Source organism: Magallana gigas, chromosome 7 (genome assembly GCF_963853765.1).
Source record: "Magallana gigas chromosome 7, xbMagGiga1.1, whole genome shotgun sequence".
Lineage (NCBI taxonomy): Eukaryota > Metazoa > Mollusca > Bivalvia > Ostreida > Ostreidae > Magallana > Magallana gigas.
Window position 1 is genome coordinate 50,946,294 of NC_088859.1, and position 27,975 is coordinate 50,974,268.

General features: G+C 35.3%; 1 protein-coding gene across 3 annotated transcripts; it reads left to right on the plus strand.

Moving 5' to 3' along the window:
• Positions 1-5,349: 5,349 nt before the first annotated feature.
• LOC105336496 (uncharacterized) lies at positions 5,350-27,913 on the plus strand. Of its 3 annotated transcripts, none has more exons than XM_066067392.1 (14): positions 5,350-6,649; positions 7,970-8,856; positions 9,289-9,444; positions 11,380-11,488; positions 12,284-12,484; positions 12,702-12,814; positions 13,333-13,510; positions 13,903-13,971; positions 14,259-14,372; positions 25,330-25,455; positions 25,587-25,679; positions 25,785-25,877; positions 26,637-26,724; positions 27,074-27,912. In XM_066067392.1, exons 3-14 carry the CDS (start codon positions 9,436-9,438, stop codon positions 27,504-27,506), a joined length of 1,626 nt encoding a protein of 541 aa, XP_065923464.1. In that variant the 5' UTR covers positions 5,350-6,649; positions 7,970-8,856; positions 9,289-9,435; the 3' UTR covers positions 27,507-27,912. The 3 variants fall into 3 exon arrangements, with proteins under 3 accessions (XP_065923464.1, XP_065923465.1, XP_065923463.1); XM_066067391.1 differs by having other exon boundaries at positions 5,351-6,649; positions 26,631-26,724; XM_066067393.1 differs by lacking the exon at positions 12,284-12,484 and having other exon boundaries at positions 26,631-26,724; positions 27,074-27,913.
• The last annotated feature ends 62 nt before the right edge of the window (positions 27,914-27,975 follow it).

The window sequence follows — 27,975 nt, forward strand, 5'->3', positions numbered from 1 at the left end:
ATTAAATCTAACTTAATTCAACAAAAGCAAAGTTTGGACTAAACAATCAACACGTAAAGATCAAATAAATATTTTGGAGGGAAAATACATCTCTTTCTTTTATTATTAAATGTTTGTACGGTTTCTTTCACAGCAGAAGCACTTGACGAGTGTCTTTTGGGGAATTTTACACACTTATTCATGCATCCTTGTGATGCAGCAGGTACGCCATAAAAACGTCATTTTATGACATTTATGTAGAACGATCATTTTCAACTTATCGTATGAAGTTTAAAGTTGCATATTTTTTTATCTAATTTATTCATAAACATGGATGTATTTATATATGTAGAGCTTGTCTCCTCCCTGTGGGTCTATGAATTTACCCAATTTTTAAGCGGTTCGCGTACATACGCTTAACACTTCATTGCATGGAACCGAAACCTGGAAGCTTCGCGAAAGCGCTGCTCATAATGAATCAAAGTATTGAGAGTACAAAGTGCTGAAATAGTTTGATACGTGCCTCTTTTTGAACAAAAAATGACAAATTATCTCTATCTAATAAATTGAGCGATTGTACTGATTAAAGAAGCAAGCGTTTTACTGATTTTTGAGTTGAGTAATCAAATGACATATCTAATAACAAAAATTAGAACCGTTTTAACAAGAGCTTGGACTTTATGAAGAGACTCCGATTTGATAAAGGCGGGGTCTGTTAATGGTTAACTGTCCAGCCAATGGCTAATAGATATGCATACATGGAACGCAATGACACTTGTCCGATTTATCCAGAGATGTATATTTCAATTTATAATGTATATTTTAATGTTATTTTTGTCCTCATGTACCATATGTTTGAAATGGTTTTGGGCGAATAAATGAACTGAACTGAAAAAAGCCTAACCAGCGTTAGTTGTACACAGCAGAGCAGCGGTTTTGACAGTCTATGAATATTGATGAGGTTCTCTTAGCGAATAAGAAGAAAGAAGGTCAATGTTTGACAGCTTGTCTTGATGAGCCAACTAGATAAAAACATCCCACCGAAAGTCCAAGCTCTTGTTATAACGGTTCTAAATCATTTACTGGATTAGTTCTTTGTAATAAATATATTGACAAACAAGGGAATGTTTTAGTACACTGCGTAATAAATTAAATGAAATCATCCCCTGATTTTCTTTGCATTAAAATTATGCATACTACAATTTTAGAGTAAAAAAACAAAAATATAATCTTACCTGAACAAATCTGTGATTGCCAGTTGTAGACATTAACGTAACATTCATACATTGTTATGAAATGCGATTTATGGTGTTTAGTTACACGTGACTTTTTTCTATTAAGCATAACGATGTTATTTTACTTGCGGGATGATTTTTCATGTTAACCGACTTGAAAGATGATTTGATAATTTCATATGTATTCCTTTACCAGACACAATTTGGTTAAACATTTGTTTTTAAAAATCATCCATGCACATCGTAACAATAAGTAGAGATTAGAAAAATTGATGCTTAAATTTGTTATCATTTCAAATCGTTTATGGAGATATGTCTTACACAAAAATGGTATGTAGAAACGTTTATTATCTACAACTTATTTGTCACCTTTCACAGACAGTTCAAACAAAAAATGGACGGATGCCGTGATTGATGGTCTGCCTTTGAAAGATGGAGGTCAGTTACAGTGGACCCGCTACGTACGTCGGCGTATCATCCGGTGGACTCGTGGTAAGTGCTACTTAATCACGCTCCACCGAAATGTCTTTTAGTTTACGATTATAAACGACTTTAAATTTATTGTACCCCTGTAAAATATTTTGTTAAGATATTCAACTATACTTGATATATAAAATTCTGCCTGAATACAAATTAACACTTTTGTAATGTTTATTCAAGGAAATGAACTTGGTTCAAATACATCAGCATGTGTCAGTGTGAGGAAACAAGCTAATGAGCAGGAATATGAAATAGTTCTAAGACCATGTAATGACAAACTACCCTCAATCTGCCAGAAGACAGACGGTAAGGCTTTCAATATTGTGAATCTTTTTTGCTAATATTCTGTTAATTCTAAACACATTATAGTATCGCAGTATGTGAATTTGCTCCTCTGAAAGTCCTTAATCTTCATCCTTTTCTACTCTGTCTTTCAATATTATAACAGTTTGACATATCTTTATCCCAACAGCACAAAAAGGTCACCAGATGATGACGTCATTACCACCTACAAGTCCATTAATGCCATCAGATCGTCCAGGTATTATGATAGTGTCTGATAAAAGTACATATAAAAGTACACGGGTCGAATCCAAACCTATCTGTTAACATATAAATTATTTTTTGAACCCCACTACAGTAAATGGTTGGCATCTACTGTAGTTTCATCAATATTATTTTGTCAAATACCAATTTTCGAATATTTCATTGTTGAATTGGTCCGCGAAATTAAAAGAGAGAGAGAGAGAGAGAGAGAGAGAGAGAGAGAGAGAGAGAGAGAGAGAGAGAGTTTTATATGAAAAAATTCTGCTGTGTTTGTTTGAGTTTAATTGATCATTTTGAAAATCTTGTCGCCGGTGAATAGAGAAAGGGAGTATAAACAAGATAATTAAACAGGATAATTTTTCAAAACGCCTTACGTGAGACCGAATTTGAACACCTTTTTTTTATATTACCGCGAACAAAAATTTTCAATTTATTTCCTAATTTTAATAATTCATATCATCTTATTGTAATTGGTTAGTTTTATTGCTGTTGTATCAACTAAACAAATCTATTGCAATTGGTAAGTCTTAATGGGAAAAATGCAAAAGCATCGAATCATATATATTTTTAATAAGAAAAAACCATTCCTAGCATTAAGTGATTTACCGTTGAATCTTTTTAATTTGTGCGAGCGAATTTTTGTGAATTGTGAGGGTTTTGTTTATTCATGGGGAGTGGGGGGGGGGGGCTGAAGGTCGTGGATGCGTCCGTTGTCAGCTTCCGTAACAAAGATACCTCTTTCAAAATTTCATTTTGTTGAGAATGGAAATTTGTGGGGGAGGTCTACCTATAAATATCTCGAAAAATTGATCCTTCACAAATTCTTACTAGAAGCTGTCATTTGACAGTAATACCCGCACGAAGAATTTGCCCCTAAAATAAACCATTTTTGGTAAAAGATAGTTAAAATATAATTTAATGGATGAGATCCCATCCCACAATGCAAACGAATGCCTCTTATGTACAAGTTGTAAGAAGAGACTTGATCTTAAGAACCAGGTTTGATGAGGTTGGAGATTATACATTCAATTTTAACCATTTATTGTCAGTTAGTTTAACTTGAATATTAGTTGTTGATCCCCAGGGAGAAAATCAGACTTCTGATCATATATTAATAGATCATTTGTCAATTGTGCAAAGTGCAAGTTTTTTTTACAAAAACATTTTTTTAACAGTTTATAATATTTTTCTAAAGTCTTTTTGCTAACTTCTGTTGATTCTTAACGTATTATAGTATCGCAGTATTTGAATTTGCTCCTCTAAGAGTCCTTAATCTTCATCCTTTTCTACTCTGTCTTTTAATATTATAACAGTTTGACATATCTTTATCCCAACAGCACAAAAAGGTCACCAGATGATGACGTCATTACCACCTACAAATCCATTAATGCCATCAGATCGTCCAGGTATTATGATAGTGTCTGATAAAAGTACATATAAAAGTACACGGGTCGAATCCAAACCTATCTGTTAACATATAAATTATTTTTTGAACCCCACTACAGTAAATGGTTGGCATCTACTGTAGTTTCATCAATATTATTTTGTCAAATACCAATTTTCGAATATTTCATTGTTGAATTGGTCCGCGAAATTAAAAAAAAAAGAGAGAGAGAGAGAGAGAGAGAGAGAGATAGAGAGAGAGAGAGAGAGAGAGAGTGAGTATTATGCGAAAAAATTCTGCTGTGTTTGTTTGAGTTTAATTGATCATTTTGAAAATCTTGTCTCCGCTTAATAGAGAAAGGGAGTATAAACAAGATAATTAAACAGGATAATTTTTCAAATCGCCTTACGTGAGACCGAATTTAAACACCACTTTTCTTTATATTAACGCGAACAAAAATTTTCAATTTATTTCCTAATTTTAATAATTCATATCGTCTTATTGTAATTGGTTAGTTTTATTGCTGTTGTATCAACTAAACAAATCTATTGCAATTGGTAAGTCTTAATGGGAAAAATGCAAAAGCATCGAATCATATATATTTTTGATAAGAAAAAACCATTCCTAGCATTAAGTGATTTACCGTTGAATCATTTTAATTCGTGGGAGCAAATTTTTGTGAATTTGTGAGGGTTTTGTTTATTCATGGGGGGGGGGGGGGGCTGAAGTTCGTGGATGCGTCCGTTGTCAGCTTCCGTAACAAAGATACCTCTTTCAAAATTTCATTTTGTTGAGAATGGAAATTTGTGGGGGAGGTCTACCTATAAATATCTCGAAAAATTGATCCTTCACAAATTCTTACTAGAAGCTGTCATTTGACAGTAATACCCGCACGAAGAATTTGCCCCTAAAATAAACCATTTTTGGTAAAAGATAGTTAAAATATAATTCAACGAATGAGATCCCATCCCACAATGCAAACGAATGCCTCTTATGTACAAGTTGTAAGAAGAGACTTGATCTTAAGAACCAGGTTTGATGAGGTTGGAGATTATACATTCAATTTTAACCATTTATTGTCAGTTAGTTTAACTTGAATATTAGTTGTTGATCATCAGGGAGAAAATCAGACTTCTGATCATATATTTTTATATATTAATTAGTTTTTTTTACAAAACAGTTCATAATTTTTCCTAAAAAAAAGATAACCAATATGGAATAATTAAAACAAGGTTAAGATGAACCTGAGATACTCTAGTAAAAAATGTTTAAATCAGAACAAAGTTGCCCTGCAGTGTGAAAAAAACCTTCTTGGCATAAAAAACCCCGCATATTTCGTGAAAGACAATTATTTTCTGTTGAAGAATATGTTGAATGTATCTATCAGCGATGATTGTTAAATGAAAAAAACCCCGTTAAACTAAACTTAATTTACAACGATTGATAAACAGGTTCTCTCGTTTTCACAGATGTTAGCGCGAGGGGATCATTTAGGGAGGAAGCTCCTGGAGTTCCTGGAGAAAACCCACGTATCACATATTTTCATTCACGAGGTTCGCATTTGGGTCGCAACGGTAAGAAGCGAGTGCATTGTCCACAAAAGTTGTTGAAATTGATCATTTTTTATTCTCTAATAAATTCACGCCTGATTACGGTTAATGCTAAATAGCTGAACCCTTTACATTATTGAAAATCCTATAATAAAAGAACAGGAAACATTAATTTTTTTTCAACGGATCACGGATAAGTAAAGGTTACATGCCTCAAACTGTCCATTCTGTGAGAAGAAAGAACTATTGGAGGGCCGTTAGGCCCGATAATAGTTCTTTTTTCTCATTGAATGGAAAGTTTGAGGCTTGTAACCTACTTAAAACATTTATTTCATTGTCGTCTTATTGGACTGTCCCAGGTTAAAAAATTTACTCTATTGTGTTTAGAATGTACTCCCTTAGAAAAGTTTCTCTCTTGCAAATGACAATGAAGTAAACATCCATTGTATTGAATTTGTCATTGTCTTCTTATTGGACTCTCTCAGGTAAATGTTTTTTTTTCAATAAAGTGAATAGAATTCATTCAATTATTAACTTAGTAGACAGTTACAGGTGAGTTCTTTAACACGAGTATAAAAAGCGTGCGATTCGAATATCACTTCCTTGTAAATTTTCCTGTTATAAGGATGTCCTCGTAAGATGGAGAGAGTGTTCTTTAAAGACAAAATAAGTTCAGAGAAGTTGATGAACAAGAACTGAACACAGATGGCATTCTTAGTGATATTTTGGATTTAGAGAAAGAAAATACGGAAAACAACCAAATTTTGACCTCAGAGTAGACGTTTTTTTCGGATATTTCTGATGAGGAGCTAGTTAAGGCCAGCCAAGACATAAAGGAAAAAGAAAACACTGAGAGGTTTCCACAGCTTAATCAAGAAGATTTTGATAAGTTAGTCAAAAAAGGTTTATCCAAAAAAAAAAAAAACCCAGAACAAAAGTCGAAATGGGCAAGATCATTAATGGTGAAAAGGATGAGAAAATTAAATGTGACGGGGATGCAAAGAAAGCAAAAACCGTGGATATATGTGATTCCACTTTGTGTGCACCTGGTGCAATTTAAATTTTGAATTTTGAATTCTATGCCTTAATCATTCGTGAATAACAAATATTTCTTTTGTATTGGTCTTGTTGTTATTTCAAGTTTTACCTGTAGCTGTCCAATAAGTATTGAATAACTGTCCACTATTTTAATAATGGACAGTTTTTCCAACTTATTGGACGGCAACAGGTAACTTATTGGATTGTTTCTGTTCTTTCGAGCTAAAGAATGTACAAAAATAACAAAGGATGACGTCATAACAATGTTTTAATAAATAAATAAATCGATAGACAGATCGGGAGAGAGGGAGAGGAAAAATTCTCCTTTATCTAAAATTAGTATTCAACGAATCAATTTCTACTTTGTGTTTATAACTTACACATTTCTTCCGATAATAGCATATGTATAAATATGCGATTCCATGGCGAATTCGAAGGTTATACGTTGAACACTACAACAGCACCATTACTTAATCAAAGTACTGAAAGTACTGGAAAGCGCTAAGTCGGGAAGAAGGTGTTAAATCATACCGAATGTTATGAAAATACATGTTAAGAATCATATTTGAATCGGGGTTTGTTCGTTATTGCAAAATTTTCACGTACTCAGAATTAAAATGATATAGAATTTGGATATGCCATAGTTATAGAATACACAAATCTTTTTAATGATTACTGCATGCTGTCGTGTTACAGTGAAAACAGAATGCTGATGACTTTAAAAAAAATCATAACCACAGCTTTTAATGTAAGCAAATAATGTAAGTGTTTCTCTATTTTTGAAGCATAAAATGTTTTATCAATTTGACTGTAAATCAAAGTTTCCAATTTACAAATTATAATAATCTGCCTTAAAGCATGTTTACAAAGATCATGATTGATTTTAAAATTTTAGAACAAATGTATCTGCATGCGGGATAACTTGAAGATATTAAGTTTTCCCTACTGCATAATTTTGAGTTCTCCCGAGTACGACTTCTCCAGGGTACGACTTCTTTATCATTCGCCAGTAGGTGGCGGTATTTCGGAAATGCGAAAACGAAAGTGGAAGTAAGATAAGAAATCTGGCGACAAAAAAGCGCTGCAGCTATGCTTAGCGCTTTAAAAAGGATCTTCATTGGTAAGTTTATCTTATTCTTAATAGCCATTTCATCTAGAAGTCCATAATTTATATTGTTATATTCAGTAGTATATTCTCACTATATAACTCTATATAGACGAATAGTCAATAATTGTAATATTTGCTCGTCCGAAAAATATTGACCGGTCAATATTTTTTTGATATTGACCGGCTAGGAATAATATCTAGAGAACATTCCCTCTATTTCAAATAATCGCCTCTGATTTGTTGATTCGTAAACGATGACGTAAATAACTCTTCGCAACTCCAAAACAAGGTGACGTCATAATGGACAGTCAGTCAAGGCAAATAAACAACGGACGCGCAATGCGACGGTTGGCTATCATAACGGATATAAGGATTTGCGAATTACTGTGAAGTAAAATCAGGTAGAGCATCTGTATGTTAATTCTTACGGTCCGTTTGATGCTGAGGATATTTTGGGAATGAACTTTGCACAAAATTGAATTCGTGAATTTTTTGTTAAGCTGAGAAAATTACGGTGATCTGTTTTCAATTAATTTCCTCAATTTTGGTTTGTTTCTTCATATAACAAAACAAATGTTGACTGTGTTTTCGAGCAACATTGGTTATAATAGCATATGTATAAATATGCAATCCCATGGCGAATTCGAAGGTTATACGCTGAACACTACAACAGCACCATTACTTAAAAAGGATCTTCATTGGTAAGTTTATCTTATTCTTAATAGCCATTTCATCTAGAAGTCCATAATTTATAGTATTTTCTAAATATTTTTCAATTCAATGTTTGATTGTAATTGAACGAAACCTTCTTAAACATTGGAATATGAAACAAGTAAATTTCTGAATTATGGCAAGATTTTAAAAAAAAGATTGCTTAATCTAATAGGGATGAGACGAGACACACATTGTAAAAGATTAACACTGCATCAAAAATCCGAATAAGAGAGATGTGGGCAGCTGGTTTCAGTGTTTGAATAATGTTATTAATCATGCATTGTATCACCACATTTACTATTAGCTTTCTAAGGAGCAATTGCATCTGAAATTACTTGATAATATTTTTAGCCAATTACATATATTGATTTGAGTTTGAAATATAAATCACAATATATAGAGTTTTATTTATACCCTGCTGACTGCCTCGACCTATCTCCTCATATAGTGTACTGATACAGTATCAACCACATATTACTTATTTTGTTACAGACTGGTATTGATGTTAGTTTTGAAAAAATGAATCGCAGTATATGGAGTTTTATTATACCCTGCTTACTGCCCTGACCTATATTCGAATATATATACAAAGAGTGTATCAACCACTTATTGCTTGAGAGGATGCGCGTGTTAATATGTGGGACAAAGTAGTTATTGTCTGTTGTCCATCTAGAACCCTTCATTACTCCTTAATACACTAATTTTTGTTACAGACTGGTATAGTTATTCCTGTGGGGGCCGTCAGATTGGTTGGATGTTCGACATTACTGCTCTTTATCCTGTACCCACAGCGTCATCATAGTTATACCTACATCAAACATGGTAGGCTACCTCTTGATGGGCTCTTTGTATAAGACTATGATTAAACTTAGAAAGAATAGTGACAAATCTCCTCCTGGTTAAAGCTATGACTTTTATGTCTCAACTGAAACATCAGTTGAGTAAAAAACTGGATACAAATCCCTACTTTTCATGCAAGACTGCCCAGGATAAAAAAATTTAGAAGAGGATAGATCGGGTTGTTAATTAATAGGGCGGATAATACTCCCAATAACTTTATTCCAAAAATCGGCGAACATGCTAATTTTTTTTTCATACGTTTACATTTATTTAGATACCATTACATATTCCATAGCCAATTTATAAGCTCTTTTTCTATAAGGAAAAATTAAAGGGTAAAAAGGTAATTCAACGTTCAAAACTGATTTGAGGGTTTCTTAGAGACAACTGAATCTGAATATAATAAAATTTTAGGAAAATCCAAATACCTAAAAGTCGACTGGCCGACGACAGACATAAGATCTGTCTACCGATGGTCAGACGATGATCGACAGTTGGTCGACGGACTATTCGATCAACGACTGTTTCATCTGAAGAAATCGGTCATCGACGCAACAAATAATGCCAAAAGTATGCATAGCTTAATTGTTCAGGCAATATCAATTATTACAACTCATAACTGATCTTAAAATTTTTAGGAGTCACACTGTCATTGCTTACCATACCTGGAACAAGGACGATATAATAATAAAGTTTGTAGACTGATTGCATCAGGTCAAAGTGACATCGTTAGAGCCAACGTACTAACGAATATAAAGGCGAATTATATCTGATTGCATTATACCAAATCTGTAACAGCACGTTCTATTTCAATGGTGTAAAAATATTTTCTTATTTATTAATTAATATAATCTCTTTTTTCACTTCATTGTTCTAAATTTTACGGAAACTTTAAGTTTATTGATGCCTTACTGAAGTAAGATATACATGTAAAAACATATATTCCAAGGGAACACCAAACAAACACAAATTAAAACAAAATATCTAAATACTTTTTGACAAAGAGACATAAGTAACATGCAAGAAGAGATTAAAATTATCTGCAAAAATAGATCCTTTCTTTAATGTTTGTAACATCTCATTTAATTTGTTTATTTATCAGAATTGATTTGTCAGTTTATCTACTCACCTCTTGCAATACAGATATTCGGAATTCGTTTGAAAAACAACGATAATGAAAAGGTTATTTTGTTGAACAGATATGTCGAAAAGAAGATGTAGAAGAAACCAAGGGCAGATAATCCTAAATTATTTTGTTTGAATTATTTCTCTATCAAGAAACGCTGAATATGTTTTATCATTACTTGTTTGTGAATCGTTTTCTCTTTATAATGCACAATCCTTATACTGGTATTTCCCTAAACGATGCGCTGCATTACGGTGCAGACCAATATTTAGTAAGTGAGAGGAATGCTTGGACATTATAAATGTTGATATGAGAGAACTCTGCTCGTATTTTTTAGTTCGAACATTTGAGTTCGAAAATCTGGTCCATGCATAATAGTGAAAGAGGTAAAAATATAGGCTAATTTTTCAAAGCGCTAAACGCGAGACTGAAGTTGAACGCAATTTTTTTTTAGATTAACAGAAAAACAAAAAATAATGATTTTATTTCATAGTTTTTGTAATTGAGTATTTTTTTATTGCTGTTTGTTATATTGACTAAACTAATATATTGCAATTAATAAATCTAATTTGGAAAGAATGCAAAAGCATCCAATCATGTTTTCTTTGAGGAAATTTCTTCAAGTATTCGACGAATTAATTTCCACAAACTTGTGTTTATAACTTACTTAAGTTGTTATTGTCGTTTTTTCATAATACTTCCGAGAATAGCATATGTGTATGCGATTTGAAGACAAAGTTTATCTGTTATAAATACGTTAAACACTTCAACAACGCCGTTAGTTAAACTCTTGAATAATATCTTCACTGGTGAGTTTATCTTATTTCATATTCATTTTTCTAGAAGTTCACTATTTATATTTTGTTCCAAAATATTCTTTTTTCTTCAATCTTTGTAATTGAACGTAATCATTTTAAATAGTGGAATGTAAAACAGGTTAATCTCTGAAACATGGCAAGATTTAAAAAAAATGTTGCTTAATTGAATAAGGATGAGACGAGACAAAATTTATACTGTTTATCACTGCATTAAGATTAGAGAGATGTGGGCAGCTGGTTTCAGGGTTTATATAATGTAATTAATCGTACATCGTATAATCACATTTACGTGTAACTATCTAAGAAGCTATCACATCTGAAAAATACTTGGTAACTATTTGGTCAATTACATACATTGATTTTTAGCTTTGAAAAAATGAATCACAGTATATGGAGTTTTATTATATTCTGAATATCCTAATATATATACAAAGACTGTATCAACCACATATTACTTAAGAGGATGAGCGTGTTAATATGTGGGACAACGTAGTTATTGTCTGTTGTCCATCTAGAACCCTACACTTCATTTCTCCTTAACTACACTTATTTTTGTTACAGACTGGTATAGTTATTCATATGGGGGCCGTCAGATTGGTTGGATGCTCCCCATTACTGCTCTTTATCCTGTACCCACAGAATCATCATACTTATACTTACAACAACCACGGTAGGCTACCTCTTGTAGGACTCTTTACACAATCTTGGTTGTTAAAGACTTTGTTTAAACTTTGCAAAATAATGACAGCACAAATAAAGACAAATCTCTTCCTGGTTGAAGCTATGACATTTGTGACTCAACTGAAACTTATCATTAAAACATCATGAAATGGAGTCAAAAACTGGAAACACATTCCTATATCTCATGTAAGTCTGCTCAGGGTAACACATTTTAGAAGAAGATTGATGTGGTTAACAGGGCGGATATTATTCTCTCTCTCTCAAATGTAAAAATAAGACAAAATATTGTTTATCATAGATATCAGTACTTATGATATGATAAATGTTCCTAATAAATTTATTCCCAAAATCAGCTAATATATATGCTAGTTTTTGTCATAGGTTGGCACAAAAATTAGATACATATTCCATAGCCAATTTATAAGATATTTTTCCATAAGAAAAATTAAAGTGTAATAAGGAAATTCAACGTTCAAAACGGAATTGAGAGTTGTGTATCGTTTTGTCACATTTACGTCAAGCACTCTGAAAAGCAATCACATCAGCAAGCACATGATTATATAAGTTAGAATTGACTTGTTTCATTAATGACATGGAGTTCGTTGTCATGTTTTAATAATCAAACTTTAAACTGTATTTTGAGTAAATAACTTATGTGGACAATTTTCGGTATTTCAGACTATATTAAATTTTATTATATAATAAACATTATGCAGTTAACCAAATGGATTCAAATTTTATCTATGCGTTTGAAAGGTAACTACTAAAAATATTTCTTCATCAGATCTGTACATTAATCAGACTAGAAAGTCATGGGAGAAAGCTTCGCAGTCCTGTGTCTTGGTGGGTTCTGAAAGGGCTTCATCATATAACGTCATAGTACAAAATATCCCAGTCCTCCAACTTTCTCGAAACACATATCGTCATGGCGAACTCTATTGGATAGGAGCCACGGCGACCTTCACCCCGTGGTTAAAATTACTAGGTATTAATTACAACTTAAACTTCGATTTTTTAGATAATGCATTGCTGAGAGAGAGAGAGAGAGAGAGAGAGAGAGAGAGAGAGAGAGAGAGAGAGAGAGAGAGAGAGAGCAATAACTTCAGAAACACGAACATCATTTGCTCTACACAACTTAATGACGAATTAATACAGTGATACTAAATACACAAAAATGGAATTCCTTTCTTTTATCTTTTCAGGTTGTTACGTTTATAAGCCGATTTCGACGATTCGTACGTATAGGTACCGCTATAGTGTTATTGGCCCTGTGGCTGACTGCTACTTACAATGTAAAAGCCATTTTGGAGTCAACGTGAGTTTAATTATATAAACCATAAAATTTTCAACCATATAGTTTATTGTGAAGATACGATTTTATCATCAGTCAGCCATTTATAATTCACTTTTCAAAATTATTTTTTGAATGACGATATTCATACTAATTCACGCAAATATAGTAGGTCTTAATCAAGTTTCACAATAAGAATCACTTTTAACCATTGCAACCAAGCTTATATAAGCATAGACATAAAAATGGCATTTAAAATATACAAACAGTTAAAGTAATGTTGATTCTTGGTAGGTTATATCAGTAAGTCGTATTAATTGTTCCGCGGGTAAATCTAATTACTCAAATCAATCAGACTATTCATTATCACGTGTATTGTTATTGTCTATTCCAAATGTATTAAAAGTTAATGTTCTTAAAGAGTCCGGTGGTCAGAAAAGCTCTATGGTCTTAGAAACAAGAACGAATGCCCAAAGTATGGACTGCGTAATTGCTTAGGCAACATCCAATTTAACAGCTCTCAATTAAACTTAAATTTTTAGGAGTCACATTGTCACTGCTTACCAAAGGCTGAACAAGGACAATTGAATAATAAATCCTGTAGACTGAATGCATCAGGTCAAAGTGACATCGTTGGAACCAACGTAACAACAGGATATAATGGCGAACTATACCAGATTGCAATATACAGACTCACTAACGACACACTCAACATAAATGGTTTGACAAATATAAGTTTATATTCGTATTGATATGTGTATGTTCACAGAGTTAGTACATTTAAATGGTTGGATGAGAATACGCTTAATGAAGGTTATGCACCATTCAAAGAAAATTGATGATCAATGATTTAAAACGAATGAAATTAGACAGTCGTGTAATATAACTTTATTTTCCCAATGCATTAAGTGATCAGACGTTAAAAAAATTAAATATTGAAAGGGAGAAACCAAAAAAGTAATAGAAAAAACAAAACAAAAGATCTTAAATCATTTTGACAAACAAATGCTAGTAACACGTAAGAAGAGATTGAAATTATTTGATATATCTGAAGAAATATATCCTTTTAATTAATGTTTGTAAAGTTACCTTTTATTTGTTTATTCTTCCAGCTGATACACTAGACGAGTGTCTGTTGAATAGTACCACCTACATCAGCACGCATCCTTGTGACGCAATAGGTACGTCATAAAAAAATGGCTTTTCAACATTCATTTGGGGTATATCTTAGATATTTTATATGTAATAAATCATTTCAAATAAAGTATTTATGAACATAACTATTCCAACAGGCTTAATTTAAATCGATCTTGGTTAAAATAAGTAGAAATTAAATTGGGAATTTCCTTTATCAGTGCAGACAGCTGTGACAATTGACATATTGTAATATGTTGAACTATAAATGTACATGTTATATTCATAAATCTATAAAGACAAGGATTACTTACATTTAATTAACATTTATCAGACAGTTCAAATCAAAAGTGGACAAATGCCATTATTAATGGTCTCTCTTTCAATGATGGAAATCAATCACAGTGGACGCGCTATATACGGCGGCGGATCATCTGGTGGAATCGGGGTGAGTTTTACTAGGCATTCAGAAGTTGGAGTTCTATTCGCTTTTCGCTATTCACTATTCGAATAGCGAATAGAATTCTGTGGTCGGTTCGCTATTCAAATTACCGTAAACATGAATTATTGGTATACTGAGCCCGATTTTTTTTTTTACAATGACCTTGAAATTCCTCAATTGACCTTTGGTCAAGGTCATGACATACTCTCAGGTTATGAGCATTCTAGATGTGAATTAAGAACTTCCAATATTTGTCCATTAGAAAGATATGGACTGGACACGAGTTTTATACTTTTCTGCAAGTGACCTTGACCTTGCCCAAATGACCTTGGGTCAAGGTCATGACAAACCCTTAGCTTATAAGCAATCTTTGTGTGAACTGAGAACTTCCAATGTTTCTCCATAAGAAAGATATGGACCGGACAAGAATTTTGCACTTTTTTCTGCCATTGACCTTGACCTTGTCCAGACGACCTTAAGTCAAGGTCATGACACACCCTTAGGTCATAAGCAATCTTTGTGTGAAGTAAGAACTTCCAATGTTTCTCCATAAGAAAGATATGGACCAGACACGAATTTTGCAATTTTTTCTGTCAGTGACCTTGACCTTGCCCGAATTACCTTGGGTTAAGGTCATGACACACCCTTAGGTCATTAGCAATCTTTGTGTGAAGTTAAAACTTCCAATGTTTCTCCATAAGAAAGATATGGACAGGACGAGAATTTTGCACTTTTTCTGTTGGTGACCTTGACCTTGCCCGAATGACCATGCTTCAAGGTCATGACACACCCTTAGGTCATAAGCATTCTTTGTGTGAAGTAAGAACTTCTAATGTTTCTCCATAAGAAAGATATGGACCGGACACGAATTTTGCACTTTTTCTGCCAGTGACCTTGACCTTGCCCGAATGACCTTGGTTCAAGGTCATGACACACCCTTAGGTCATAAGCAATCTTTGTGTGAAGTAAGAACTTCTAATGTTTCTCCATAAGAAAGATATGGACCGGACACGAATCGAACAGACAGACGGACAGACGGACAGACGGACGGACGGACGGACAGACGGACGGACGGACAAGGTGATTCCTATATACCCCCCCCAAACTTCGTTTGCGGGGGGTATAATTATAATGAGATATCTTTGGAGGGGCTTGCTAACACCCTGCATCCCATATTTGGGCCTTCATATTTGGTGAGGATAGGGCCCCAGGACAGCCTGGTTGATCCTCAAAAGGAATTGGGTTTACACGACCAGTAAGAGGTTTAGCTAGCCTGGCGAATAATAGAACATTTTCTATAATATAGTTATAATGGGAGTTCTTCACGGGGCTGGCTAACACCCTGCATCCCTTATTTGGGCCTTCATATTTAGTGAGGATGGGGCCCCGGGACAGCCCAGTCGACCCTTAAAAGGAATTGGGTTTACACGACCAGTAAGAGGCTTATCTAGCCTGGCGAGTAATAGGACAATTCATATAATACAATTATAATGGGACTTCTTTCACGGGGCTGGCTAACACCCTGCATCCCTTATTTGGGCCTTCATATTTAGTGAGGATGGGGCCCCGGGAACGCCTCAAAAGGAATTGGGTTTACACGGCCATTAACAGGTCTAGCTAGCCTGGCGAAATATAGAAATTAGTATGATACAGGTATAATTGAATTTCGGCTGTCCAGTTTACCATCAATTGTAATTTGGTTTACATGACTTACAGACATGTGTGTAAATAACTATTTGAAGTGGCAAATATGATGTAAATTGCTATATGGGAAAAGTTTTGTAGGAAGTGACTTACATATTCATATCTTCTTTTGTCAAATGTGGTACTTGGTGAAATCAATGGACATTTAAGAAGGAGTTATTGTTCTGAATATATACATGTGTAAGGACATTCACATCATACAATTATCACAACAGTCATCTTAACACTTGTTTATATTAGATATTAAAAGTCAGCGTCATCTCTCTGAAAGTGAACAGAGGTTAATAATTTTGGGTATTACATGTAATAACATTTGCATGCATGTAGCACGTTTTTGATTTTTATAGTGTATAAATCCCGTGAGCAAAGGTCAACGAATATTTAAATCAATATGGGTCTTTGTTCGACTTGGGTTATCTCTCAATATACATATACCGGAGTTCACACGGTGTGTCATTTCATAACGATTTATATGCTATATGATTTATTATATATTATGTGAGTGTTATATGAAAATATAAAAAGGTCGACTGTTCAAGCCCCGATGTGGCCATTTCCTGTGTGTTGTGTCCTTGGACAAGACACTTTATCTACATTTTTCTTAGTCCACAAAGATAGGTTCAGGCTGGAAGTTAATCTACGATGGACTGGTGTCGCATCCAGAAGGAGTCAATGATTTTCATCCGATAACCAGGATTAAAATAACGACGGTCACTCTCATTTGTCGGAGAAAGAATGGAAATGCTAGCAATAATGCAAATACTTCCAACAAGCTTGTTCCCCTCTTTACAGAACATTAAATGCTTTGTTTTGGGCTCTAAAACCGATGAACCGCGAGATACTTTCTTTTGTTTAAAATATCATAAATCTGTAACTACTATATTTCTTTCCAAGTCGAAACTTACTATCTTCTAATCAAATAAGTAAGGCTTAAAAAAGAAATTTGGACGAGTGTGAAATTAAACCTGGTAGTTGCCGAGACGAAAGCTTTCCCTTTACATAGAATGTATTTAATGGACATTGCCTCATGATCAGTTTGCATTTCGGAGACAATGATAAATTTTTCAACACGTGATGAATTATTTGAATTTTGTATGTATTTTGACTTATTTCCATTTTCAACTGTCTGTCTGTGATACAATAACGAATCAATTTTGAACCCTAAAACCCAATAACTTCATAAAACATGAGTGACACAAAATGGGCGTGTCTTATAGCATAACCGAAAAACGGTATTGGCTGCGCCGCGTAGTAATATATATTACAGAATGTGCTACATAGATAATAGTGGTTTTAAAATAATGTTGTTTTAAAGTGTACAAATTTAAAATAATGTAAATATAAGTAATCATTCTTAAATATTATGAGGTGTTAATTGTGGTCGGAGCGTCGTCAAATTTATTGATTTGACCACGCCCCGACCGAAATTATCACCTCATAATACTCAAAGAATGATTCCTTATTCCTTAAATATCTATATATAGGCGTTGAATACATGTATATATAAATATACATACTTGTAATAAGCATATAAATATACAATAAACACACAGTTATAGAGAACACGCATATAATGAATTAACGTTTACAGCGAAGTGATTTTCATTCCGCCTGAAATTATCACCTTAAAATTCCTTATTTCTTAAATATCTATATATGGGCGTGAAATAAATGTATATGTAGATATACATACATGTATAAAGCATATAGATCTACAGTAAACACAGTTATAGAGAACACGCTTATAATGAATTGACGCTTACAGTAAAGTGATTTTCATTCCCCGTGACTAAATAGCACGTTGTAAATTCAAGCATATCTTTTACAACATACACCATAGCATAGCATAGCATTGAAATCTTATAGCATAGCATTGAAATTTTATAGCATAGCATTGGAATCTCATACCATAGCAAACAATCTCATAGAATCGCATTCATCATATCATACCATAGCATAGCATACAACATTATTTCAACTCGGTTTTAAATGTTTTTATTTGAAAAAATAAATGTCCACATGATAGATTTGTGGTAAACTTTGGCTTCTTAGTATTTTACTTTGAAATGTGTGGAACTCTTCTGTGTATGGAGGCGCTTTTGTTCAAATCTCATAGCATACAATAGCATAGCATAGCATAGCATAGCATAGCATACCATATCATTAAGCCCTTCATTTCAATTTCTCATAGCATAGCATACAAATCTCATAGCATATCATTAAAATTGCATACCATAGCATAGCATAAAATTGTAAGATATGCATGTAATGACTATATAACAACTTTCGGTTATAACGAAGCAAAATCACTCACTGGCACTTTGTTAATCATAACCGTGTTTTACTGTACATGGATGCTGTGGTTTATATCCGTAACCTTTCAATCATACAGTTGTTCCATCTTGTGGATGTGTTTATTGTACATTATGACTGTTTATAACAATTTTGCTGTTAACCTTTTTAGAACCCTTTATGATCAATACACAATATGGTTTGGTATGTATTGCGGCGTGAAAGAGCCTAGAACCAAATGAAGAAAAAATAATTTAAGTTCTGACGAATTTGCTATATGTTCGAACAAATAAATTAATTGTTTATAAAAAAATTAAAGAGTAATCAAGAGTAATTTAGACTATCTGATCTGCCAATGATGTATATTTCGGGGGGGGGGGGGGGGGGCTGCAATCAAGCCACACCTTTCCTGGATTGTATTTTTTCCTTTTAACAATAATTTTTTTATATACAAATAAATGCATACATATACTAGTCATTGATATTGATACATTATTTGACATTTTGCTGTCGGAACATAGGTTCAGTTCTCTAAAACTATCACCACTTTGCATGTCGATAAAGAGTGGGAACATTTGTTCTGGCGTAGCGCGAAATTGTCTATCATCTTCATGGGCGGATTGAGAGAGAGAGAGAGAGAGAGAGAGAGAGAGAGAGAGAGAGAGAGAGAGAGAGAGAGAGAGAGAGAGAGAGAGAGAGAGAGAGAGAGAGAGGGGATGCCTTCAAGATCAAGAAAATTCAACCCAAGAGGAAGGGACTGGAAAATAATTTTATTTTCTTTCGACCCCCTCAATCTAGATATACGCATATAGTTGTCCACTCTAGGTACAGTTGGTTTTTCTCTGGTATCTATAAAAAAATTACTTAATGTCATATACACACCGCCTCCTTTATATAAAATGTTGTAAAACATTGAGTAATTGGTCGAAGGAAAGGCATATTTCAGGTATTGGGGTTGGGTGGGGGTGGGGGTCATTGCTGCTTATTTATAAACTATTTGGATCCGATGCATAATGTTGATTAGGAAATAAACAAGATTAAGCAATTTTGTGTCTTGCGCGTTTTTTTCTTCTAAATATTGAAAGCGAGCTCGACTTTCATATCAACAAACGGATATTTTGTTTATTAGGATAGGTGGCGTGGGACAGTTTCGCAGGAAAGACCCGGTCAAATTTTAGAAAAAAGGGTAAATGTGAGGTTTGGTTGGGTATTTGAGGGGTATAAACTTTAGAATATCTATTTCATTTATTGTGTGGATAGAAGACTTTACGTCTATGTAATTGACATGCAACACTTTTTGCGAAACTGTGACTTAATTTTCACTTTCGATTTTATAATGGAAATGGTGGGGGGGGGGGGTGTCAGAACATGAAATCTCACTCGGATGGAAAGTGTATGATATCAAAGAAAGTGAGCGCACAAGATTGTAAGTTTGCAGGAATCCTCGACACGAATCAATTGGGATTTAAATGTCTATAACCTCGGAAGGCTATGTACAGGTTTCAACAAAAATATATTATGTTGAGAGTCGAAGTACATGGCTATTCCGGTTATTAAAAAACTCACAAAGCTTTCAAAAAATGGCAATGAGAGGTAAACCGATAACTAGTTGGAAATGTTAATGCAAACATATTTTAATGAAGTTATATTGTGTATATCCTAAAAAACTAGTAATAAGAAAATAATGTTTTTATAGTGTTCATACAGCAGATCTAGAAATCAATAACAACAAATTAAAATATACAGGTATATTATAATTCAACATCATGTTATAATAACAAACATTTAAAACAAAAAAAGTTTATTTTTTTTAAAAAGACCACCAGGTGGATTTGAACCCAAAACACTGAATGTCTGTATTCACTAATCCAGGACGAAACCACTAAGCCATGCGAGACTTGTCAATATACATGATATATGCTCTATAAAGTACTGTTTGAAACAACACTGTCATATCAATGGACTTAGTTTTTTATCCTTCAAAAAATAATTTGAAAAAGTACATAATTAGTCATCTCTGGGTCATCTCTCCATCTTTTTTTAAAAAGCGACATTTTTAATGTTGAAATATGTTATCTTTACACGTTTCAAATTTGTGGAGAGAAGACCCAGAGACAACAAAATCATTTAAAAACAGTTGTAAATAAGTAGGATTTTGCATGAATTGCATCGTGTTGCTATATTTAGACCCATATTATAATGAAACCTTTTGCATTTCAAATATTTTTCCACTCATTCCACATCCAACAGAAACCAAATAACGGTTATAATTCGAAAAATATTCAAAATTAATTGATAAAATTTTCACTCTCCTTGTGCGCCCAGATTCCTGCCGAATCTACATCTTAAGCGCCCACATTCTTTACATGGACATAGCTGCAAATCCTGTCGTAGTGTATGGGAATTGCCGGGGATTAGAGAGTATATTGGGACCTACGTATATCAAAAACAGCGAATAAGGGACACATCTTCAAAAACTTTTGAGATCGACCATGGCTGTACATGTTTAAGTAAATGTTTTATGTAAGTTGTTCATTTTTTATTCTGCAATGTCTGGAAAGAGTCCTGACCATGTCTCCCCTACATTTAAACCAGTTTAAACCTATTTAAAAATCCGCTGAAAAATAAAACAGAAATATGACCAGTATCTGCTTCACATTTCCTCCACATATAGAAAAAAATTCTCCTTTTCAACCTACAGTTTAAAATGAATGAACATTTAGCAAAGACAAAAGAAATAACCAGACATATAAATGAAATAAATGAATTTCAAATTACAGGGCGACGAGTAAAATAAAATATATATAAATTATTTTGTTTTTATTGTTAAACCCTATCACAACAAGAGACTGGGCTTCCCCGGGGCCCCATCCCCACCAAATATGAAGGCCCAAATATGGGATACAGGGTGTTAGCCAGCCCCTCGAAAGATATCCCATTATAATTGTATTATACGAAATTTCCAATTTTCGCTAGGCTAGCTAAGCCTGTTACTGGCCGTGTAAACCCAATTCCTTTTGAGGGTCGACTGGGCTTCCCCGGGGCCCCCTCCCCACCAAATATGAAGGCCCAAATATGGGATACAGGGTGTTAGCCAGCCCCTCGAAAGATATCCCATTATAATTGTATTATACGAAATTTCCAATTTTCGCCAGGCTAGCTAAGCCTGTTACTGGCCGTGTAAACCCAATTCCTTTTGAGGGTCGACTGGGCTTCCCCGGGGCCCCATCCCCACCAAATATGAAGGCCCAAATATGGGATACAGGGTGTTAGCCTGTTACTGGCCGTGTAAACCCAATTCCTTTTGAGGGTCGACTGGGCTTCCCCGGGGCCCCATCCCCACCAAATATGAAGGCCCAAATATGGGATACAGGGTGTTAGCCAGCCCCTCGAAAGATATCCCATTATAATTGTATTATACGAAATTTCCAATTTTCGCCAGGCTAGCTAAGCCTGTTACTGGCCGTGTAAACCCAATTCCTTTTGAGGGTCGACTGGGCTTCCCCGGGGCCCCATCCCCACCAAATATGAAGGCCCAAATATAGGATACAGGGTGTTAGCCAGCCCCTCGAAAGATATCCCATTATAATTGTATTATACGAAATTTCCAATTTTCGCCAGGCTAGCTAAGCCTGTTACTGGCCGTGTAAACCCAATTCCTTTTGAGGGTCGACTGGGCTTCCCCGGGGCCCCATCCTCAACAAATATGAAGGCCCAAATATGGGATACAGGGTGTTAGCCAGCCCCTCGAAAGATATCCCATTATAATTGTATTATACGAAATTTCCAATTTTCGCCAGGCTAGCTAAGCCTGTTACTGGCCGTGTTAACCCAATTCCTTTTGAGTGTCGACTGGGCTTCCCCGGGGCCCCCTCCCCACCAAATATGAAGGCCCAAATATGGGATACAGGGTGTTAGCCAGCCCCTCGAAAGATATCCCATTATAATTGTATTATACGAAATTTCCAATTTTCGCCAGGCTAGCTAAGCCTGTTACTGGCCGTGTAAACCCAATTCCTTTTGAGGGTCGACTGGGCTTCCCCGGGGCCCCATCCCCACCAAATATGAAGGCCCAAATATGGGATACAGGGTGTAAGCCAGCCCCTCGAAAGATATCCCATTATAATTGTATTATACGAAATTTCCAATTTTCGCCAGGCTAGCTAAGCCTGTTACTGGCCGTGTTAACCCAATTCCTTTTGAGGGTCGACTGGGCTTCCCCGGGGCCCCATCCCCACCAAATATGAAGGCCCAAATATGGGATACAGGGTGTAAGCCAGCCCCTCGAAAGATATCCCATTATAATTGTACTATACGAAATTTCCAATTTTCGCCAGGCAAGCTAAGCCTGTAACTGGCCGTGTTAACCAAATTCCTTTTGAGGGTCGACTGGGCTTCCCCGGGGCCCCATCCCCACCAAATATGAAGGCCCAAATATGGGATACAGGGTGTAAGCCAGCCCCTCGAAAGATATCCCATTATAATTGTATTATACGAAATTTCCAATTTTCGCCAGGCTAGCTAAGCCTGTTACTGGCCGTGTAAACCCAATTCCTTTTGAGGGTCGACTGGGCTTCCCCGGGGCCCCATCCCCACCAAATATGAAGGCCCAAATATAGGATACAGGGTGTTAGCCAGCCCCTCGAAAGATATCCCATTATAATTGTATTATACGAAATTTCCAATTTTCGCCAGGCTAGCTAAGCCTGTTACTGGCCGTGTAAACCCAATTCCTTTTGAGGGTCGACTGGGCTTCCCCGGGGCCCCATCCTCAACAAATATGAAGGCCCAAATATGGGATACAGGGTGTTAGCCAGCCCCTCGAAAGATATCCCATTATAATTGTATTATACGAAATTTCCAATTTTCGCCAGGCTAGCTAAGCCTGTTACTGGCCGTGTTAACCCAATTCCTTTTGAGTGTCGACTGGGCTTCCCCGGGGCCCCATCCCCACCAAATATGAAGGCCCAAATATGGGATACAGGGTGTTAGCCAGCCCCTCGAAAGATATCCCATTATAATTGTATTATACGAAATTTCCAATTTTCGCCAGGCTAGCTAAGCCTGTTACTGGCCGTGTAAACCCAATTCCTTTTGAGGGTCGACTGGGCTTCCCCGGGGCCCCATCCCCACCAAATATGAAGGCCCAAATATGGGATACAGGGTGTAAGCCAGCCCCTCGAAAGATATCCCATTATAATTGTATTATACGAAATTTCCAATTTTCGCTAGGCTAGCTAAGCCTGTTACTGGCCGTGTAAACCCAATTCCTTTTGAGGGTCGACTGGGCTTCCCCGGGGCCCCATCCTCAACAAATATGAAGGCCCAAATATGGGATACAGGGTGTTAGCCAGCCCCTCGAAAGATATCCCATTATAATTGTATTATACGAAATTTCCAATTTTCGCCAGGCTAGCTAAGCCTGTTACTGGCCGTGTTAACCCAATTCCTTTTGAGTGTCGACTGGGCTTCCCCGGGGCCCCATCCCCACCAAATATGAAGGCCCAAATATGGGATACAGGGTGTTAGCCAGCCCCTCGAAAGATATCCCATTATAATTGTATTATACGAAATTTCCAATTTTCGCCAGGCTAGCTAAGCCTGTTACTGGCCGTGTAAACCCAATTCCTTTTGAGGGTCGACTGGGCTTCCCCGGGGCCCCATCCCCACCAAATATGAAGGCCCAAATATGGGATACAGGGTGTAAGCCAGCCCCTCGAAAGATATCCCATTATAATTGTATTATACGAAATTTCCAATTTTCGCCAGGCTAGCTAAGCCTGTTACTGGCCGTGTTAACCCAATTCCTTTTGAGGGTCGACTGGGCTTCCCCGGGGCCCCATCCCCACCAAATATGAAGGCCCAAATATGGGATACAGGGTGTAAGCCAGCCCCTCGAAAGATATCCCATTATAATTGTACTATACGAAATTTCCAATTTTCGCCAGGCAAGCTAAGCCTGTAACTGGCCGTGTTAACCAAATTCCTTTTGAGGGTCGACTGGGCTTCCCCGGGGCCCCATCCCCACCAAATATGAAGGCCCAAATATGGGATACAGGGTGTAAGCCAGCCCCTCGAAAGATATCCCATTATAATTGTATTATACGAAATTTCCAATTTTCGCCAGGCTAGCTAAGCCTGTTACTGCCGACTGGGCTTCCCCGGGGCCCCATCCCCACCAAATATGAAGGCCCAAATATGGGATACAGGGTGTTAGCCAGCCCCTCGAAAGATATCCCATTATAATTGTATTATACGAAATTTCCAATTTTCGCCAGGCTAGCTAAGCCTGTTACTGGCCGTGTTCATTATGTCAATTTTCAGGTCAGGTCAGCAAGTATTAATTTTTACTAAAAAACTGTTTTTTTGATTAAAAAGGGAAATTTATATGAAATTTTGAATTTACGTTTATTAGCATGTTTACGGTAATTTGAATTGCGAACCGACCAGAGAATTCTATTCGCTATTCGAATAGTGAATAGTGAAAAGCGAATAGAACTCCAACTTCTGAATGCTGTTTTACTAAACCACCCAGTCAAAAAAAATTTAAATTGAGAGGTTTTAATTTCCCAACATAATTTAAAAACTTAAAATACGTGCTTTGTGTTTAAATATGAATGTTTACATATTTACATTTGCAATTGTGTCTCCTTATATGAACTTTTTGATATGATAAGGATCAGAGCAGGCGCTTATCACTTGTCTGTTAGATTATTGTAAACATAAATTCTCGGTAATTTTAACATTTCTGAACGATTCTTTTTTTTTAAACGTAAATATTAGTAAAAGAGAGCAATACTAACATGTTCATCGAGATACAAACTTGTTTGATACGTGATCAAATCTTCTGAGAAGCCATTCGGGCTTCACAGGATTTGATCACGTGACCAACCAATTTCATTTCCTGATGAACCTTTTAAATTGCTGTTTTTGTTTTAATTGACCACTTATTGAATGTTTATTTAAGGGCACGTCCTTGATTTGAATACGTCAGCATGTGTCAGTGTGAAGCAATTATCTAATCAGCAGGAATATGAAATGGTGCTAAGACAATGTGATGCTAAACTTCCCTACATTTGTTTGAAGGGGAACGGTGAGACTCTATTAAAAACTGTTTAGCAAATCTGTTTTGACTAACTTTTATTTTACAAAGATATGAAATTATCTCCATGTGTTACTTTACGGGCCAAATTCTCTTCTTCAAATGATCTTTATTGCTCACAGACAGGCATACTCACAAAATGATGACGTCATCACTGGAAACAAGTCCAACATTGCCATCAAAACGGCCAGAAAATACAAAATCATCTATTGGAGGTATGCCAGTTTAGTCCAAAACGAGTCATTCTTCTTTTTAATCTTCTTCCTTTTCCATCTGCATTTCAATATGAGAAGTGTTTAAATGATCCTTATCATTCAAAGCACAACATACTCACCAACTGATGACGACGTCTCTTCCAACAAGTCCATTTTTACCACAAGAACGACCAGGAAACACCAGAACATCCAATGGAGGTACATGTATGCCTGTTTAAGCCATCTAAAATTCATTGATAGAAATAAGGCGCCTTGAGTTTTTAATGAAAGAAATATTGAGAAAGATGTTTTAAATCATAATTTTTTGCTTGGTTCGAAAAATTGTAAGAATTTCTGTAAACAACAGCGACTATAATTGAGGTTTTAATTAATTTGCTGAACTCGTACTCACAGAATATATCTCTCTATTCCGAATACAATGTAAATTATTTTCATGTTTATTGTTACATTTTTTTTTCACTTAATAATAAATTTCAACATACTTCTCTTTATCTGCTCCATTACTGACACTTTCTCTGGCCCTCTTGGGGCCTCGGTGGGCCTAAGGCTTAATAGGAGGTCATTCTGAACAAAATTGCGGATTCGCTTCTGAAATCACACAGTGTATCTCTGGTAGTTAGATCTATACTAAAACAACTATGAATGGCAAACAGCTGTTAGATAACTGTATATCCGGTTACTTTTGCAATGATTTAATTTTCTTTTCTTTTTTAACTTTAACATATATTTCATCAAGTACAATACGCAGAATTTATATCCGATATTACTATAATCTTTTTATTTCGCATAAAGTGGCCCCATTTTTGATAATTTTGCGACATGAGATAAAATGTAAGGTATGAATTATAACACTTGTGTCATCTTTGACAAGTCCATCTTTGAACTGTTGAAATAAACATTGACACACTCACAACGTTAGATGCCTAAGGTAAAGCTATCTTTTCTTTGCAGAAACAGGCTCTATTTCGGTGATCGTGGGAGTGGTAATGGGAGGAGCTGTTCTAGTCCTTATTATCGTCGCTATTGTCATCATCAAACTTACACGGTAATGCTGTCATCGTGTTCACCACTACTCTTACTATATTAGAAATTTGATATCAAGATACAATGTTGATTTAGAGAACAATTAAGGGTATAATTTAAATATACTAGTAGTAAATTTTAGCGGACTAAGTGGGAAATTTAGATAGAAATTGCCTGATTACTTAAACACTTGTATAAATGAACAAATGTGATTAATTTCATAACGAGCTTTTATCGAAGAAAATTTTTATCTTAATGCTGAATGTTTGGCCTTGGACCGTAATTCCATTTTTGAACTGTAAGATAATTTAACTGTACCATGTATATACATTCGTTTAATATTACCTATTTAAGACACTGTTCTGTTATAGTATGAGTAGCCGTGCCAATTCCAAGCCACAACCAGTGTCGCCACCAACAGAAAATGTTGTTTACGGTAAATTGGCTGCAAAATACGATGAAAGAAGCAGCAACCACTCACCACAAAACAACGAGAGCATTGCAACATCGAGCACGATCGTCAAGCCGACGGACAGCGAGAAAGAGAGCGGTGAAATGTTGCTGACGACTAACGATGACGTTTACAATCACACCTGGGATAAACCAATGAAAGAGCGACAACCAGATCACGTGTACAGCACAACTTGCAGCGGAAGTGAATATGATTACAGTCAGGTACCAGGTATCAACAGTGACGTGTACAACCACACTTGGGATAAACCAATCACAGAACAGCAAACGGATCACGTGTATAGCACCACCGGATCCGGAAATGATGCCAGTTTATACGATCATACGGAATAATAAGAAGCAAAATAAACAAATCTGAATAATGAAGAATATATATAAATCTACATTCTGTTATTGAAGTTCATTATGGAATAGAAGTGGGAACTTTTTGCAAGATCTGTAGATTTATTCAAAACTCATTGACTAAGTTCTCCTTATGGACAGGTCATAAATATGATGATGATAAAATAGTTGAAACAATGCTTGGACGCTGTATATATTATTACATAATAAAGTGATATACTGAAATAAAAGAGAAATATTAATAAGATGTCGAAAGATGTCAAACGTTTATTATTTTATATCCAGGTAGCTCGGGATTTAGATTTTGCATGTCTTTGATATACAGGAAATATATTATAATAATGTAAATTTGCAGTGACAGTTTTGACTACGTGCTTCTAAGAAATTTTATTATTAAAAATGGTATAACCAATGATTCGTTTTTAATGATTAAAAAACTGAACTTAAGAGAGGGAACCAA

Coding starts and splice junctions, on each gene's coding strand:
- LOC105336496 (XM_066067391.1), top strand. Junction 25,456..25,586: donor CATTTGTTTGAAGGGGAACG/GTGAGACTCTAT, acceptor TATTGCTCACAG/ACAGGCATACTCACAAAATG. Junction 25,680..25,784: donor TACAAAATCATCTATTGGAG/GTATGCCAGTTT, acceptor TATCATTCAAAG/CACAACATACTCACCAACTG.